The sequence below is a fragment of the Pezoporus wallicus genome, unplaced genomic scaffold (assembly GCF_028554395.1).
Source record: "Pezoporus wallicus isolate ANWC-B61680 ecotype Strahan unplaced genomic scaffold, APGP_CSIRO_Pwel_v1 contig_8042, whole genome shotgun sequence".
Lineage (NCBI taxonomy): Eukaryota > Metazoa > Chordata > Aves > Psittaciformes > Psittacidae > Pezoporus > Pezoporus wallicus.
Genome location: NW_026639380.1, coordinates 847,915 through 867,900, shown reverse-complemented (window position 1 = coordinate 867,900; position 19,986 = coordinate 847,915). Strand labels below are relative to the sequence as shown.

General features: G+C 37.2%; 1 protein-coding gene across 7 annotated transcripts in view; it reads right to left on the bottom strand.

The window, feature by feature from the left end:
- Nucleotides 1-19,986, bottom strand: part of RYR2 (ryanodine receptor 2) — a 379,474-nt gene that overhangs the window by 150,644 nt on the left and 208,844 nt on the right. For all 7 annotated transcript variants that reach the window (XM_057414543.1, XM_057414545.1, XM_057414546.1 and 4 more), the window contains 4 exons: nucleotides 18,589-18,693; nucleotides 15,923-16,026; nucleotides 10,665-10,748; nucleotides 8,007-8,166 (listed from right to left, as the gene is read on the bottom strand). In XM_057414543.1, the coding sequence (XP_057270526.1) occupies nucleotides 8,007-8,166; nucleotides 10,665-10,748; nucleotides 15,923-16,026; nucleotides 18,589-18,693 (453 nt within the window). The remainder of the gene's footprint in view (nucleotides 1-8,006; nucleotides 8,167-10,664; nucleotides 10,749-15,922; nucleotides 16,027-18,588; nucleotides 18,694-19,986) is intronic.

The window sequence follows — 19,986 nt, the reverse complement described above, 5'->3', positions numbered from 1 at the left end:
TAAGAATGAAACAAGAAAAGTGTCCATACTGTCTACAGAAGCATAGAAAACCATAGTCAAATTCTATAAGCAGCTCTAAAAGAAGAACCTATTAAGAGATACAGCATGTGCCATAAAGTTTTGCTCTTCAGAAGTAAGTCAGTAACAAAAAACTAACATCTCATATACATTTCTAAAAGATGTCTGAAACGATAATAAGTAATACAGTTTTCAGAGCTATAAATGTGATACTGCAAACCTGTGCACTCCGGGGCCTTCCCAAAGCTCTGAGAAGTTCAGGAACAGCACAGATTACTAGACTAAAAGGAACAAGACACCAGAAACATACATAAATAAGTGCCTAACAAAGACAGGAAAAGACTGAAAAATAAAAACACAGACAAGGAGGAGTGCAGGAAAAACATTATAATAATTTAATGGGATCAGTTTTGTGATTTGAACTGTTAGAACTGTACAGATATATATACTATGTGGTTCTGAAATGATTTTATTCTCATAACCAAGGCTGTTAAATGACAAGCACAAAGCAAATGTATTTCAGCACACATTCAGAGAGGCAGACATGCTTGTTCTAGCTTCATTTGTACCACTAGAAAACACTCATTCCACAGCTGTGACTTGATTCTGCTTGCTGCCATGTCTGTGTGTCTTGCAGTCTTCCACAAAGATTTCTGAGCAATTGCCACAACAAATGCTACTGATGAGCTTGCCAGCAATGCTGTCAGAAACCCTGCTCAGTGACCCACCGTGCAAGTGTGCCCCATATATATACACTGTGATGATTTACTTACACCACTCATTTCATATCTTGTTATTCAGAGGTCTAACTTTTCTGCATTTATCATGGCAGCTCATGTTTAACCATAAACCATTAAAAATAAAAACTGTTTTGTAAGGGAAAAAAGGAAAAATATAATTAAAAATTGCTATTTCCTAAGCAAATAATTACAAGATTCCAGAGTAGTCAGAACTGGGAAGCACAATAAAGTCCTCATCAAACCATATTTTTGGCAACATTAAAAGTACGCTACATGTATCCACCCAAAGTGGAAGCTGTGTGCCTAACCTGGCATACTAGCAGTTGAGTTCTGTCCTTTGAAGTATGTGTGTATCCTTAGAAATATGTGTACAGCTTCCACCATCTTCACTAAGGACCATATCCATATGGAATGCCTGGCAGAATGTGCCCTATATGGCAGTATGTGGCTATAAATGGAAGGAACTAATACAGCTGCATAAATAATATAAAATGTGTGAGGTAACATAAATAGTTGACACAAGGACAAGACGCCTTTTTAGATATTTAATGGCAAGGTAAGTGACAAGCTTTCAACTTATGATTCTTCCAGTACATCCATATCTTCTCAGTCTGAATGTCCAGAATGGTACCTCTCCTGCACTGCAGCACTAGGCAGTCTAAGAACTCCAACTCTTGATCAAACAGGGATGTCATATGCTTCCTACAAAAAGATACTATTAAAAAATAAATAAATAAAAAAAAAAATCCCTATTTAAAAAGACCAAACTGTGTGTCATTTTAAGCCAAAGAGAAGTCAGACTCAATAACTGCTTCACGGTCCTGACAAATTACCCTAGGACAGGAAGCACAGAACATCTTTTTTAAGACTCTCTTCATGCAGTGGGAATAACATTTTTGGGTTGTCACCCAACTTTGTAGGTTCATGCATAAACTTGCATGAGTTCTGAATATTTTCCACTCATTTGTGAGGATTCAGTTACAAAAGCATCCTTTCATACTTTAATGCTATATTTCAGTCAGCTTTTTATGAGAAATTTGCTCAGAATACCCAAGCAAATAACTGAGATAATTATGATAGGACATCTGTCAAAGGGGGGTTGGACTAGATGACTTTTCAACTACTCTGTGATATGGTGACAGCCAGTATGGCTTCACTAAGGGGAAATCCTGCCTGACCAATTTGGTGGCCTTCTGTGATGGGGCTACAGAACTGATGGACAAGGGTAGAGCAGTTATCTACTTGGATATGTGTAAAGCGTTCAACACTGTCCCACACAACATCCTTGTCTCTAAATTGGAGAGACATCAATTTGATGGATGGAACACTCGGTGGATAAAGACCTGGATGGATGGCTGCATGCAAAGAGTTGTGGTCAATGGCTCAATGTCCGGCTGGAGACCAGTAACGAGTGGTGTCCGTCAGGGATCGGTGTTGGGACCCATCTTGTTCAGCATCTTTGTCGCTGACATGGACAGTGGGATTGAGTACGCCCTCAGTTTGATTTTGCCGATGACACCAAGCTGTGTGGTTCGGTTGATACCCTGGAGGGAAGGAATGCCATCCAGAGGGACCTTGACACGCTTGTGAGGTGGGCTGATGCCAGCATTACGAAGTTTAACCATGCCAAGTGCAAGGTCCTACACCTGGGTCGGAGCAATCCCAGGCACAGCTACAGGTTGGGCAGAGAAGAGATTCAGAGCAGCCCTGCAGAGAAGGACTTGGGGGTGTTGGCTGATGAGAAAATGAACATGAGCCGGCTTCAGTGTGTGCTTGCACCCCAGAAAGCCAACTGTATCCTGGGCTGCATCAAAAGGAGCATGACCAGCAGGTAAAAGGAAGCGATCCTGCCCCTCTACTCTGCTCTCATGAGACCCCATTTGAAGTATTATGTGCAGTTCTGGTGTCCTCAACATAAAAAGGACATGGAACTGTTGGAACATGTCCAGAGAAGGGCCACGAGGATGATCAGGGGACTGGAGCACCTCCCGTATGAAGACAGGCTGAGAAAGTTGGGGCTGTTCAGCCTGGAGAAGAGAAGGCTGCTTGGAGACCTCACAGCAGCCTTCCAGTATCTGAAGGGGGCCTGTAAGGATGCTGGGGAGGGACTCCTCATTAGGGACTGCAGTGATAGGACATGAGGTAATGGGTTAAAACTTAAACAGGGGAAGTTTAGATTGGATATAAGAAGGAAGTTCTTTACTGTAAGAGTGATGAGGCACTGGAATGAGTTGCCCAGGGAAGTTGTGAATGCTCCATCCCTGGCACTGTTCAAGGCCAGGTTGGACAGAGCCTTGGGTGTCATGGTTTTGTGTGAGGTGTCCCTGCCCACGGCAGGGGGGTTGGAGCTAGATGATCTTAAAGTCCTTTCCAACCCTAACTATTCTATGATTCCTTGAAAATCCATACATGTAAAAAAAGATAAACAATAATTAAAAAAAACCCATATATATATATATATATACATATATATATAACAAGCCCTCTCTCATTACACAAATGTGATTATTTTAAATGACTTACATAAAGGTTATATTGCTCTTCTGCCTGGATCTATTTCTATTCCTGTCTTTGAGAATTTACCATTTTCCCAGTTCAGAGAAGACCAACCTGCAGGCAACCACAATCCCCCTTAAAGGGACACTGTCAAGTATTTTCATGCTGATTTTGTGCTTGGCTGTCCACTGACTCTTTAAAAAGTTCTTTTAAACAGGAATATGCATTTTTCCTACCTGGTTTGGTTTTGGGTGTTTTTGTTTGTTTTATTTTTTCCTTCTGCTCCTTTTAAGGAGCAGCAAGTTACTGTGAGTCTGTACTCCTAAAAAATACTCGTTTGTTATCAGTGTCATCACCGCTGTTAGCACAGTTCTGGGAACAGTATTTATTTGTTAACTCATGCTCCCTCTGCTGTCTGCCTGGTTGGCTATGCAGCAGCAGGACAAAAATGTGTGTATAATCATGCACAAAGAGTAGCTATCTCTTGTTAAGAAAAAAGTCCTGACAAGCAGTGGTGGATTTAGAAGAAGAAAAAATAATCTGGAACTTGGAAGGCATAACCAGTTTATAACGGTTAGGAAATGGTATATACACAAACTACTTGACAGTATCCCTTTAATTTTTCATATTATATAACTGCGAAAGTATGTGGCACTTATGGAACAGACCTACCAGGCCACTTAATCCATCCTACAGCCACAGCAAGATTGCTGTTTATAACATACTTCCCAATGATTAGTTCATCTGCTTTCAAACATCTGTAAGTTTCTTTCCCTTAGGAAACTATTTCACAGCTCTGCAAGATCTGTTTATGGTACTATACAGCGTAACATCAGGTCATTTTATTACAGTACTGTAACATGTCACAGTAATATAATGGAATGACAAAATGTAGCCCACAAAACAAACCCATTGTCAGAGTCAAGCAGACACAAGTAGCAGTGTGGACAAGAGCTAGCAGCTTGCCATGTATGTCAGCTAAATGAGAAGCATCTTTGCAAGATATCCAGAAAGGAGCTCCTTGCTATTCTGCTCTTTTGACTTTTAATGATTGGTATTTGTTACCTGCACACTGTAAGCACTCGTGGAACTCAGCTGTCTTCTCTCCAGAAGAAAATAATTATTTGGAAAGAGATAAATAAGTGAATTTGGAGGATACCAGCATCAACACCCCCGGCATACCAGTTTCTACAACACATGGCATTGGTGGGAAGGTTTTCAAGGACATCATCTACCTGCACAACCATACATGAGACTACTATAAATTTGCCTTCAAAGAATAAGGGGAGTAAAATACAGCACTGATTTTGTTGATGTTTCCTGAAGATCATTAATATTGCTGAGATCTTCATGATTTTTAAAAACCATCTTCTGTTGAAAGCGTAACTGTGATGCTGTTCACTGCACCACTGTGTACCATTCTCAATGACTGCATTACTCGGCACAGAAAAGTCTCCAGTCAGTTTGGACAAATCAGGCCCAGCAAAATGTTTGGAATCTTAAAGCAGAAAACTTGAAGACTTAAAAACCGTGATTAAAGTGGCTTTCCAACTCTGATTGTGATCAGCTTCTTAATGTGATCAGGCACTTAAGCTGCCTATTTTTAAATTCTCCAGATCCTTCTTTGTATGGTTATAATTGTTTTGCTAAGGAAGACAAGAACAGTTCAGTACTGATCATATAACTAAGTCCAGCTGATTTAAAGCAGAAGCATTTGTCGATGTCTCTTTCAGAGGACAACCTGGTAATCAAAAATCACTGACTGCATAAAATATCTCTGAAAACCTAACCAGATGCTAGCTAGTTTATTTTAAAACCTAGCAGATCTAAGTGATAATGATAAACTCTTTACATAATAACTTTTATTTGGCCATCAAAATGGATTTAGATAATTTCTAGTTGTCCAGTCAGATACCTTTGCGGAAAATGGGTAATGCTCAGTTCAATAATTACAAGACTAAGGGATTTAAATTGATACCTGTATCTTCTATGAGTTTTCTTACACCAGACTATAAATTCTAATAAGTGAACACAAATTTGTGTCCTCTTATAATGTTGAGCTTTGTCACCCAGCAAGCAGGATATATGTTAAGAAGGAAGTCTAGGGAAGGCATGATTTCCAAGGCTGGCCCTCATGACAGTATTTTAAGAGTTAGTAGGCAAAATAGAGAGTTATTCAGCAAATAGATCACAGGGTCCTCTTCTTTCCCTCTGCTCTCTCAGTGAGCCTCAAAACTGTCTCTTCACAAGGCCACAGCCTTTTAGATTCAACAGTAAGGTCTTTCCCTAGGCACAGCACCAAGAACATAAGACAAACTTTATGATTCTTCCAACATTAAGTTGAAGTGTTTAATTTTAGGTTACATCTCTTACTAGATTTGTTTAATCAATGTTTTTATTTAATTTTTTAAACCAAACCTGTGGCCTAGGGCAACTCCACTGCCTTTTGGGAACCATAACAAAACTGATGATTTATTACTATCGTATCACACCTCTTGAAAAGCAGAACCTTCTATAAGCAGGCATATTAAAACACACAGAAAGATAGTGTATACGCACACTGTGCAGATATAAAAAAGAAATTTTTTTCATTGCCACCCACTCCTACTACCTCTTTTTCTTACCACTCCCAGTCCAGAAACCCTGGAAAAGTCGTTAACAGCATCATGTAACTGCCTTTCTTACTTAATACCTAATTCAGAACACATACAATTTAACTGCAGACTCACTCCAATAAATACAACAAAATTATTTGTGGAGGTCTTTTTTTTCCCCAAAGATATACAGATACACAGGATACATTAAGTTGTCTTCAAGATCTAAGAAACTTTATTTACTACGTATGAGTTGTGGGTTTAAATTTTCCCTACACAAGCTAGAAATACTATTAGCTGAGATGCATTTGATTCCAGAAACTTCTTAACTACACTTTAAGCAATAAATTCTGTTGCAAAACTAAATTTAATTTTGGGATATGTTAGAGTTCTATCAAAGCTGTAACCATTTCCCAAATTTCATTAATTTCATATCTCCTGATTGGCAAGAACCTGTGTTGAAAGTGTTTGGCTTCTGGGAAAATAAAAAATATGGAAGGCATGGTGTAAATTATTGAGTACCTTCTTAAATATATCAGAAATATTTCTTTCGAGCATCTAGAGATATGCAGACTCTTATTCTAGAAATGAATTGTGTACTACCTCCATAAACAAAGGATTGAAATAGTGGGATCAAAATGAATTAATATGCATGACCTACCTGACAACAGAGAATCATCACTTCCAACACTTCTCATGATTAATAATCTGCCAAAAATGTTAACAGTTCTTCCAAGGGCTACATTCCCTTACTCAAGGATGCAGTATTAGGGGAAAATTTAATCCTGTTGTAAGCAGGGGAGATGCTTATAATACTAATACTGACCTATCTGTAGTGTCAGTCTAGTAAGGGATATTACATACATTCCAGTCTCGAAAAGAAAAATTAAAAAAAAAGGCTCATTGTTTTCCTAGACCCAAATGCAGAACATGGATTTCCTAAATAATTTACAAAGTACACAATAAGAGCTTTATAGTAAGATACTACAATGGACAATGATGAAATGCTATACAGCATATATTTTGTCACATAAATGTACTTTGGCAGTATGCAAGGAGATGAATTTAAGTGCTTAACTTTATATTTATATCTATGTATATATACGTATAAAAGCCGTATTTTTTTCATACACAAAAGTTTTGCAAGTAGAATGAATTTTGGTTTTATAGAAAAAGCAAAATTTGAAATGTGCTGATCTGAAATGTGTAACTAGAATTTTTGTCAAAAATCAAACCACTGTTTCGTAGGCAGGAAGAGTATGTACCTACTAAACAGCTGTTTCTTATTGTTGCAAATTACTGACTTTTAAGCCAGCACAAAACCATGAAAACTCTTTTTTGTTCCCAAAGGGGTGAATTTTCCTAAAATTTCACTGTGATATGCTACCACACATTTATTAACAGAAGTGAAGACACCTTTCTCTACATAAAATTGAAAAATAACCACAAAGAGAAAATATGATGCCTGGTGAAAATTGATATAGTATCTGTCTTGAAAAAGAATATATTAGTCTCATTGTAAACCAATTGTGTTTAAGAAAACAAAGAAGCTGAGTTTTGCTGCTAACAATCCACCATGATTAATTTTTACTCCCTTCCCTTGTAACACATTGTGACATCTACCACGCGGCATTTCTATTCACTGAAACAAAACCACTAAAGTAGGACTGGAACTCGGAGACTAATGTAACTATTCACAGTTAAATATGGCCTCTGCCAGAAATACAACACATTAGCAAAGTGATTACTGGAAGTTTACATTCTGATTTTCCTGGATAAACAAAATTATTCAATTCCCAGGACTGCAAACATTTAAATTACCTCCCTACTGAAAGTCAATGTTTACATTTCTTAAAATACTAGAGCATCTTAGCTTCCTGCATGTAATTTTCTCACACTGAGATCCATATACAAGAATATCACACCAGTTTTACAAGAATATCGCACCAGTCTTTTAATACTGCTTGTAGAAGAAGTGTCTCATACTGCTAAAAGATTCAGCAGGATTGCTTTAATTATGTATTTTTCCTTTCTTTGACTGACAGGCTCATATTCATTAGCTGCTTCTTCTTGCCTTTGTATCTCCATTATTCCCATTTAACTGTGAAATATCTCAAGAGAGAAGTGCTTTTTTCAAGTGACTGAAGTCAGCACTTACCTGCTGGATACCATATGTCCAGCCTTGCCTTATACGGTCCCTTGCCCACACATTGTGTGCATTCTCTGCTAGCTTATCTACCATAGCTTCTTGAGAGGGGGTCAGCTTGATAAAACTCAGATCCATGGGAGCAGGCTTATATCCACTCAACAACTGGTAGCTGTCAAAAACCACAGAACTTGTTATATTAATAAAATCAATTTAAATAAAATTATAAAATAAAATAAATTTAAATTAATAGAAACTGCAGAGGAAAGAAGTGACATATATGTAATTTATCTATATAAATCTGACTTTGAACATTAATAATAATAATAATGCACTGACATATGACTTTGTTTCAAGCTCAACAGGATGAAGTAGCTAGGAATGAAAGCTACCCAAATGGTCTGAACTAAAAGAATATTTAAAGTATTAGTACTTTCACATATTTAAAGCAGTAGATTAAGATGCGGTTTATCTAAATACTTTGCAAACACTATTTAGCTTTAGTTTACCTCTGAGCACTTCACAATACTTATATAAATTCTCTCTCCTACTGAAGCAAGAAAATATATTCTTGATCATATATAGGGATGTGAGAGACACAGTAGGCCAAATGGCTTATTTGTGATCACATATTAATTCCATGTAATAAAATATGTCCTCATAATATTTCATACCCTAACGATCCTTCAAATTATAGAAGTAAACGTTTGAAATTTAAGCGTGGCTTAGAACTGAGAGACAGCTTCCTCACTAATTTTAGCACTCTTAGGAACAAAGTGCTGTTTACTTTTATGAAGTTGTTCCCACCAAATTAATTATAGTAATATCCTACTTGACTTATGACCAAACATTCCTCGGTAAAGGACGTAATACATGTGATGAGGGATGAAGCACATCAGGACTTACTAAATTTACAACAAAAAGCTATGACACTATGTGGCACCACCATGGCGGTGGACACCGATGAGGGAAGGTGCAGGGGAAGGGGAGCAGGAAAAGGAAAGCAGGGATGGAGGACAGATATCCAGGGGCTGTACTGGGTGTCTGTGCCCAGGTGCTGGTGGGAGGTGCTGCAGGGCAACCTCTGTGAGGAGAGGCCAGGGCTGCCCTTTGCTGGACACAGCCAGCTCCAAAAGGGACCTGCCACAGGCCAAAGTTGAACCTTTCAACCACACAGGTGGCAATTCTGGGAAAGTATTTTTGAGAAAGGGCAAAATGCTACAAGGGCAGAGGGGATTGAGGGGAAAAAAATGTGATAAGTAGCCTGGCACACACCAAGGCTGGTGGCAGGCGGAATGCAGGTGCTCCAACTGCCAGAACTGGTGCTTCCCTGCAGCCCCAGGAGAGACCAGGCTGGAGCTCATGGAAGTGCCTAGCATATCCAAGAGTATTTCTCCACCAGCATACTGACAAAACAAAGAGCTATTTTGGTCATAAAGAAAGGGGTCTGTAGAAAATAAACAACAACATTCTCTCACTGAAATTAAATGTGCTGGGTTGTTTAAAGAATTGCTAGTTTAAATAATTGCATATTTTCTGTACAACTTTGTCATTTTCTTGTATTTTCTTTATTTGGACTGACAGGCAGAAATCCAGAAAAAGAAACAGTATTTATCCCCATTTATATTCTAAAATATTCAAAATACTTTACAAATCTTAATTAATTTTCTTCCAAGATAACTATTCTAAAACCCACTTGAACAAATTATTGATTGAAAACAATAATTGAAAACAAGCAAGTATTTAAGGGGGATTATAATCTATAAATGTGAGGTTGGACCTTCCCTCAAAATTATCACATTAAAAAAGAACGTTTTAAAACAATTCAAGAACATCAGTCCAAAAATCAACCATTCATATAGTTACCAGTTGGCAAATTTCTATTACAGAATTAAGCAAGAAGTTGGCAGTTGTGCTGCTATCCCCCATGTGCCGGCTAACTGTCCTCATGGTTATCTGTCCTCAGGTAGCTGTGAAGTCTCTTCTAGTGAGATGAGTGAAACCAGACAGTAATGAAAATAGCGAATCATACAGAACTAACACATCTGTCAGGTTGGCAATTACTGTGCTCGTTCTTGTCACAGTCCCTTGCACAAGTGTTACATTGTGCATATAAAAGTTATGATAGCCACAGCTACTTTGACAGAAGAGCAGGGTCAAAGAGCACGGGTCTCTCTCTCTAAATTCACAGAGGATATGTGCACTGTATTTTGGAAAGCAAATGAATACTCATCAAAGATAAGTATCAATGGATACTAAGGAAAATAACAAAAGCATATTGTGTGTACAAATTCAGGTTGGAGACTTGTCTTTAGCTGCAGGCCAAAGCTACTAGTTAAAACCCCAGCTCCCTCCTGTTTACCTGCTCATATGTATCTTACTGTTCTCACATTGCTCAGTATCTCTGCTAGCCTCATCTTGCTACGTATGTATAAAAGAACTATCTAACAATATTTCAATGAATCACAGAAAACCTAAATTTGGTCTACACATCAGAATGTAAACATCTAAAAGAAAAGGTGTGGATGAAGTTTTGTGTAAGTTTGTGAAAATATCTATGCATGCATGCATACCCAAATGTCAATAAAACTAGCATTATAAATATTTTTAAAATACAGTTTGCTTAACTCACACTGCCTAGCAAAAAGATGCTTCTGAATTTTAACTTACTTCTTTGGAAGTTTCATTTTTTTCACTTTTTCTTCAGCATGTTCATCAGCAATTCCAACATGGCAGCCTAACGCCAGCAGGGTTCTAGGACACAGAAATCAGAGATAAATTATTGCCAGTATTTCTATTTTCAGAGTTGCTGCTGTGTATGTAAACAGAACCATACAACAAATGAGACCTATTGGAATAACAACAGTGTAACCTGGAAAGATCAACACCAGCCTTTTTTTATACGTAATAAGCTTTCTGACAGCATTAAGAAAACAACACAAGATGTTCCTAAAAATTTCAGTAAAACTATGAGTGGACTACTTCAATATGGAACTATCAGTTTATTTCATCTGTAAGTGGCATCAGTTGAAAGATTCCCTGCCCTTGTAACATTTCTGGCTTATAAATCTTATTCATACTGTTTTATATTAAAATCTTTTTATGTTATTTACTTCAAAGCAAACAGAAGAGGCAGGAAATCTTACTTGTTACCCATAGAAAATGTCTTCTTCACAAAAAGATGTTCTTCAGAGATCTTGAGTGGATTTTGTTAAGACGTGACTGGAGAAAGGACTGACAGCAGAATGCATAATAAGGAGGCCAAACTTGCAGTCTTAATATTCAGTATGGATGCTGCACATTAATCTCTTCAGAGAGAAGGATTCATGCTAGACACGGTGTGTCATGCACCACGAGACAGACCACAGAGCCCCTGACCCAAGCAGCCTATTCTGGCCTGACTCTGCAAGATGCAGCTCATTTCAGAAAACAAATCAAAGAATCCTAGAATGGTTTGGGTTGGAAAGGACCTTAAACCTCATCTAGTTCCAACACCTTCCACTAGACCAGGTTGCTCAAAACCCCATCCAACCTGGCCTTGAAAAATTTGAGTGATGGGGCATCCCCAGCTACTCCGGGCTGCCTATTCCAGTGCCTCACTCTTTTCATTTACTATGAAAAAAGTCATAATAAAGATTTTTTTTTCTAATATCTAATCTGAATCTACCCTCTTTCATCTTAAAACAATTTCCCCTTTGTCCTATCACTACATGCCCTTGTAAGAAGTTCCTCTCCAGATCTCTTATATGCCCTTTTCAGATACTGGTAGGCTGCTATAAGGTCTCACCAGAGCCTTCTCTTCTTCAGGCTGACTAAGCCCAACTATCTCAGCCTTTCTTCATAGGAGAGGTGCTCCAGCCCTCTGATCATCCTCATGGACCTCCTCTGGAATTACTCCAACAGGTCCACAGCCTTCTCATTTTTGGGGCCCCAGCAATGGATTCAGTTTGGGTCTCAGAAGAGCAGAATAGGAAGAGAGAGGGAGAATCAGCTCCCTAGACCTGCTGGTCACATTTCTTTTGATGCAGCCCAGGACACGTCTTTCTGGGTCACAAACACACACTACTGGGTCATGTTGAGCTTCTGATTGACCAACACCCCCAACTCCTTCTGCTCAGGGCTGCTCTCTGCCCAGCCTGTTTCTGGGATTGCCCCGACATGGGTGCAGGACCAACTTGGCCTCGCTGAACTTAATGAGGTTCTTACAGGCCCTCTGTATAGCAGCCTCCACTTGGCAACTGCACCACACAGCTTAGTGTCACTGGCAGACCTGCTGAGGATGCATCCAATCCCACTGTCCGTGTCACCAACAAAGATGTTAAACAGCACCAGTCCCAATACTGAGTCCTGCAGAAAGCCACTCATCACTGGTTTCCACTTGGACATTAAGCCGTTTACTGCAATTCTGAGTGGGACCATCCAGGCAATTCCTTGTCCACCAAGTGGTCCATCCACCAAATCCATGTCCCTCCAAGTTTAGAGACAAGGATGTCATGCATGACAGTGTCACATACACAGTGTCACATAAGTCTAGGTAGATAATATCAGTTATCTTCCCTTATCCACCAACACTGTCACCCCATCATATAAGGCCAACAAATTTGTCAGGTATGATTTGCTCTTAGTGAAGCTATGTTCACTGTCACCAACCACGTCTTTATTTTCCATGCGCCTTGGCACAGTTTGCAGGAGGATCTGTTCCATGATCTTGTCAGGCACAGAGGTGAAGCTGACAGGCTTGCAGTGACCTGGGTCTCCCTTTTTTTCTTTTTTTAAAAATAAGGGTTATGCTTCACCTTTTCCAGTCAATGGGAACTTCACTGGACTGCCACGTCTTCTTGAATATGATGGATAGTGGGTTGTTCACTTTATCTACCACTTCCCACAGTCCCATGGATTTGTGCACCTGCAAATTTCTGACAATACTCTGAAAAGACTCTCCACATAACCTTACAACAGGGTTGATATATTAATCAGGTTTCAGATTACTTCAGACCTCTTCCTTCCCTTACACTCACACTACCCAGCAGTATGAACCTTAAGTGTCATTTGTCTCCAGGATTTTATCTGTAACTCATCAATTATTTGTTCCTGCATTTATGTTCAGTATTGAGTTATCAGGTCTCAGCTTCTTAACCCTAGGTGTATTAATAAATTATTGTCACTGAAATGAAGATGGTAGACAAAAGTCAGAGACCACTCTGGAGTTCAATCAGAAGCTTCTCAAAATCTGATGGTGACACATCTTTGATTGAAATTGATTATGCAGAATAAATCTTAAGTATAAACCTTGGACTCCATTCCCAATTTTCCCCACGTGGAAGAAAGCTGGAAAACAAAGGTTTTATTTGTTCTTGTCACTAGTTAAAACAGTATTTTCAAGTCTTGCTTTAACTATATTTACTGCTCTTGAACTGACTGAGGGAAAAAAGAACATAAATATTGCTCTAGCAGTATTTCTCTTGGCAGATGAATCGTACGTTTCAGGAGTTTTTTACAGCATATTTTTAGTGCTAGCTACATGAAATAAAACCTAGAGCTATAGCCTCTGAGCTGTGATTTAAAATTAGGCAGTAAAATCAGATATGAGGAAATCAACATGCAGTGGTCACCTCTATATTATGTGCTAAGAATACTCCATGCAGCTAAATTTGAATTGGCACTAACTATACATGATTCCTATGCAGTTATCACCAGCAGAAGAAAGAGAACATATCTAACAGTGGAAAGCAGTACAGAGGAGCTAATCCCTGGTAAGTCTAATCTTCTTGCAATGTAAAACAGGAATTTGATCACTACATTATCTCCACCCAGATGCAGCAAATTCACATCAGAAAGCCACAGGAGGATAAGAAGGCATACCATACTGGTAGAACCTGACTGACCCCTAAGACACTTCAAACAAACAAGGAAACTATAAGTGTCTGAATGCAGTCCTTGGAATAATGTTGATACTTGTAATTATCACATACAACTGAGTAAATAGGTAGAAACAGGAAAGTCAGTCACAACAGTAAGCATCAAGAAAACCTCAACCTCCAAGACCAAGCTACAAACTATATGTAAGAATGTGCAGAAACAGTATGAGCAAGCATATTTTAATCCCATGACATTTTCAGAGGTAACTAATTCCTGAATTTTGACATGTCATATAGTATATAAATTTTATAGTTCATAAAGGTATTCAATCATACTGCAAAACATACAGAGATAACATATTGAAAAGAAATGTTCTGTCTGATAATATGACTCAGAACTTCCTTGTTTTATGCCACTCCTCTAGTAGAGCTGGCAGCAAAACTGGCAACAAACCAACAAAAAAATCCCCACAATTACCTTACAGGTTACTCTCGATGTCTTGAAACTACTTCCAGTATGCAATACACAGTTTGCTGCAAATTGTAAAGAATACAGCAGACAGCTGGCTAGATGGAGTTTGTAAAGGTTGTAAAAGAACATTTTCTTTCTCTCTTCCCCATTAGCCCCCACTGAGGTTGACTGCTAGTAGGCTAGAAACATCTGGTAAAGAAATAGTCAAAACAGCTTACAATTCAATTCATCACAAAATAGATCACTGCACTAATTTTTCCACTTTGCAAGCTTTCAGAAATAAACTGATTGGGACACTCATATTCTAGCCCCTGAAAAATAGATGTTTACGTGATAAATACAATATGATTTTGCAAGATTTGAACTGCATACTTCAGAGAACAAGGATTAATACAAGAGCGTAATGAAGACTGAGCTCAGTAAGCATAGGATTTTTGAAATCCATAGAAAGACTGGATGCTTATTGGTTTAGATTCCATCCATTTAACGAAAAGGCACTCTCTAGAGTAAGCAATAAAATTACTGAAATACAAGTAATCAATAATTTATATGTTTACAAATCCAATCCAATGTTTTGTCTGGGTTAGACCAGAAAAGCATTGGGTCCTGAACGGTCTACTATTTTATTTATTTTTTTTTTACTATTTAGTGAAACATTAGGAGTGTGCAATCAATTCTGAGAGCATGATTTTTATGATGCTTAAACTGTATTAGATAGATTATTCTAGCAAAAAATTCAAAAGTAGATAAAGTTAATGATACCTTCTGTGGTTTCATAAAAGGAAAAGGAAGAAGCAATTCTGTATTCTTAGCACATTGTTGTGCTGACAGCGGTCTCAAAAGCTTTCTTTAAAATGCCAGTATCTAGCTGAAGACAAATATAAACTTACTTTCTTGCCTCAAAATGAGTTCTATTTATCTCTGAATGCTTTACCTCTATATAATGCCAAAACATACCTCCAGAAACTGTTTAACATTTAGGGTCATAAATATGTTTTCTGTGAGAATGTAAATAGCACAGAAAGGAGGACCAGAGAAGGACACTACAAGAAATTCTAGCAGGAGTGTTCTACCTGACTTCCTACTATGAGGAAACAAAATTTTTATAGTAAGAGTGAAAACACTATATGGTGGTTTACATGTTTCTTGTTTTCCTTTGTGTGTTTTTTTTTTTAATAACATAGTACAAATACTCCCAGAAAAGTAATATCACATGCAGTCACCGGGGTTACTGTTCATGAACAGGGAGAAAGCAACTATATTTTAATAGAAAATAATGCAGAAGTAGTAGCAAAGGTATATTTTTCTTTTTCAAAAGCTGAGATCTGTTTCTTTTCCCCAAACTAGATGAAAACATTCTGAGTTGCCATTTCATAATCAGCATTGCTACAATAATTATAACATCCCATAGATATTAAAAAGAACACCAAAGCCATTTTCAATGCCAAATACATCATACATGAATGTATCTCACTTCCTCATTTTCACATTATTACTCTCACACGTCAAATTGTAATTCACATGTCAAACTATAATTCTGGGAAATGCAACTCCTTAGGAAACGCTCTGTATAAGCTTCAAAAGTTCTAGAAACTTACTTCAGTGTTTCAAGTGACATTTGCAAGTTATAATTTCTTTCCTGCTCTGGCAATTTTGAGAACTCCACTAAGCATGGGTGCTGTCTTTTGTTGTCATCTCTAACCTGAAAAGACAGTAAAGAAGTAAATTTAATGCAACTTAAAAACTAGAAAAAATTTTAAAAAACAGTCCAAAACACAAAGTACCTAAAGCTGTCAGAATTACTTAAACTGAACAACACTTCAAAACAGAAAGTATTCTGTATTCTCAGAGCATGATCATCCTGTTCAAGTAAGGCAGAATTGGCATTTGCAAATAAAATTCAGATTTGTAGATCTCAAGTGGAATAAATGCTAATTAGTACATTTCATTATACTGATGTTCACAACAAACATGAAAAGTTCAAGAATAGTGTTATGTTTTGACATACAGTCATAGAATACCAGCTCATCTTCAGCACCATGTTTGAAATATTATTCATCAAATTTGTATAAATATATTGGTATGAGTAGTACTGAAGTCCTTACCCAACAAAAGTAACGATATAGAAGATAAATTCACCCTGTCTCTTAATTCAAGAAAATGTTTGTTTCTTAGTTATGTTCAGTAGTATACAAGCAGAATGAAACTGTTCATCAGTCACAAAGATTGAAACATTAATTTACTTCTACTGTTAAGCAGACTTATGAAGACTGTAATTCATAAAATCCTGCATTTAATAAACTTAAAAATTTGATCAAAACCAGTTTTATCCTGCACTACTTCTATACAGTTTTAATCTAATACTGACTGTAACTAGAAAGGGCAACCTGAAAGGCCTGGGTAACAGCATTCTACCGCTCTGAGCTTTACATCTTCACCATGCTAGATGCCAACAAAATCTACAAAGATTATGTCATCAAGCTAGAAGGCTTGATGAAAAACCTTAGTTTGCAAATATTAGCTAAAAGATCACAATGAAATTGTTAACTTCTGCTCAGTTAAGACCACATTTTTTCCCTATATTAAAACACATTTTTGTCCATCTTTCATGGCCCATAAGCTCACCATTTATATGAATCTTTAAATCTGAAATTTACTGAAAATGACATTATTGACAACTTTTAATCTATCAGATAATTCTGCTGGAAAACAGAATGGTAACAGTTGAAGGCTGAAGTTAAGAAGCCTAACTGTTACACTTTTTTCTAAATGGATCTTTACTTATTTGGTGTATATAGGATGGCCTTTAAATTATTTTAGCTGAAAAAAGACCAAGGCATGAATTCTCAGTGAAGTGGTACCACTGACGTGGGTATAATCTGTTCTCAACAGCTGGATCTGCTGCTCGTACACAGAATCAGAACTGATGTTTAAAAAGGACAAGAAAGTCAGTAGCATGTAAGCTGGCATAAAACTTCACAGAAAAGCACATAATTCTCATATTGAGCAGCAGTCATTTGCTTATGTTTTGGACTGAAAAATATTTACAACCTCCAAGGGAAATTTATCTTCATTTCATAGGGCTAATATGTTCTTATGGCATTCCCAAAGTTAGCACATCCAACCACAGAACACAAGCTAGAGGGAGAAAGCTAAGTAACTTAAAAGATTCATTCTGAATATAACCACTACATTTATCACTGTTTAACTTGATACTATGTATTTTTTAAAGTAAAATAGTGTTCAACTGTACAATTAGATTCTTCATGGTAAGTAGCATTACACTAGAAGTTCCTGCAGTTTGCTTCACAGCTGGTGTAAGACAATTAAAATGTTCTGACACAGTAATTTTACTGTGGTTTTGTGTTTGACTCGGGGGGGAAAGCAACAACAACAACAAAATTTAGAGATCTTGTCTGTTAATTAAGCTCTTTCAAGTATTGCTGTATGCTACACCAAATATATTACCTATTCCCAGTTACATTAAATCTGCAATCTGAACTCTTCAGAAGACCAAACTCTTTTTAGTAACAAAAATAGAATGCATGCATGTTTCTATGCATGCATACATGTTTTTACATCTAGTATCTACTGTATGTTTCCATATACTCTTCACAGCAATAGTTATTCATAAACTACATCGTTTGGGATTGAAATAACTAGGCTTTTCAACTTTTTTATGACTGATTAGAAATCTCATCGACAGATAGCATTTGGTATCAAAGCCAGAATCTAAGTATTCTTTTATTCTGTCATATGCCATGGAAAGTAGGAAAGAGATAAGAAAACAGTTATTTGAAGTACTCAATACAGACAAGGTCCTGAAGTGAAGAGGGTGAAGGAGAAAAGCAGATTGAATTGAATTTCCTTTAAGCAATACTTATTTTTTTCTGAAAAATAAGTTTGGGACTTCTGAAAAATGTTATATCAGCCAGTACATGTGAAGAGAACCAGGAATAACAGTTTTCATTAGTTTACTCCACCAGAATACTAAACAACTTCTCTGAAGAACAAACAAGGTGAAAGACCTGCCACGTGCTTTCTGCACTGGCAGTTAAAGAGGCTGAAAATTTCACCACCAAACAGCTTGTATACCAGAGTTTTGATTCAAAAATACCCAAGCACTACCTACTTCTGGTGAAAAGGGTCTAAAACCTTACTAATTTTAGAAGGATAAAAAAAATGTGCTCCCATTACAATATTCAAACCAATGTGTTGAATAATATTAGGTAATTAACAGAAAATTTAGTTGGAAGGTACATACTGGTCCATACTGCCAGCCAAGTTCAATCTTATTCATAACCCAAAGTTCATGGATGTTCTCTGCTAATTTTTCTCTAATCCTTTCCAGGTGGGGAGGCAAAACAATCTACAGAGAGAAGATAGAAAGAGGCCATTACAACCAAGTTGCTTGACACTTCCACTCAAATTTTCATGACAAACTTTGACTAAACAAGATCTCTCAAATAAACCTAAAATTTCATTTAGTTCTTACTGAATTACTAAAGTGAGCAAGAATTCTTAGATCAAGAGAAAGACTTTAACCTATGCATTTACAAGTTCCGGAATTTGACCAGCAAGGAAAAAAATAGCTTTAACTCTAATATCTCCAAATGGCATGGAACATATTCCTGGCAGCTGGCTAGAAACTACTCAAACCAATACTATTTCCCAGCTTAAAAATGCTAAAAATCTCAATGACCAAGGTAATGTGTAAAAAACTTCAGACAAATACAGACATTTGAAAAGTAAATGCCATGCAAAATAAAAACTGTTTTAAAAAATCAGACTGTGATGACAGGTGACAGGTGACAGGTGAAATCAAGACAGCATATCACTCTACATCCAAAATTTGAAATCAAGTCTGCTTTACCTCAAAAATCAGACATGAAATATACAGTTCTGTGAATCATGATAATGTTACCCTAATTGCTGGTGTTACAGAACAGTACATGACACATGTAGAATGATATATTTAGTTCATAATAGCAATAAACTATCAGGTTTGGTGGTTTTTTTTTATGTGGGGTTTTTGTTTTTTCAGGAATTAGCTCCTAAATATGGTAACATCTGAGCACATAGTGTTTAAAAATTTATATCGTCTCAAACTCTGGTCAAATGAACTCTTGTTGTCTGTGATCAGAGCTGGAGCTCTTTGGTATAAAAGAATTAGTGCTTTTGGGAAAAAGAAACAAACAAACACAACAAAAACAACCAAATAAAACAAACAAAAAAACCCTATAACTTCAGTGCATGCCATTTATTGTCACAGTGAGCCAAGTGCCACCCTCATTAACCTGCCTGTCCAGTAAAGAATTAGAGCTGAAGCTTGTATAAAAGTCTTATCACAATGCAGTCTTCAGAAAGAGTACTTAAATGGTAATAAAAATGTCTAGTAACAGAACAAGAAGTTCAAATAATCTTTTTTGCTACTCTAATATTAAGGGTAAAGCATTCTGTATTATAGTGTTTGTGAACTGAACATGAAATATCTAGTGATCACTGTAAGGACTTAATGCACCGTTTATCAGCTTTCTGCAATGGAATGCACCAGCCAAATCCCACGAAAACACAAGTTTGAGACAAGCTGCGAATTCAATCAAATGTGAAATAACACAGACTTATAGTAAGTGTTTAAAAATGAAAATGCAATCTTTCCATA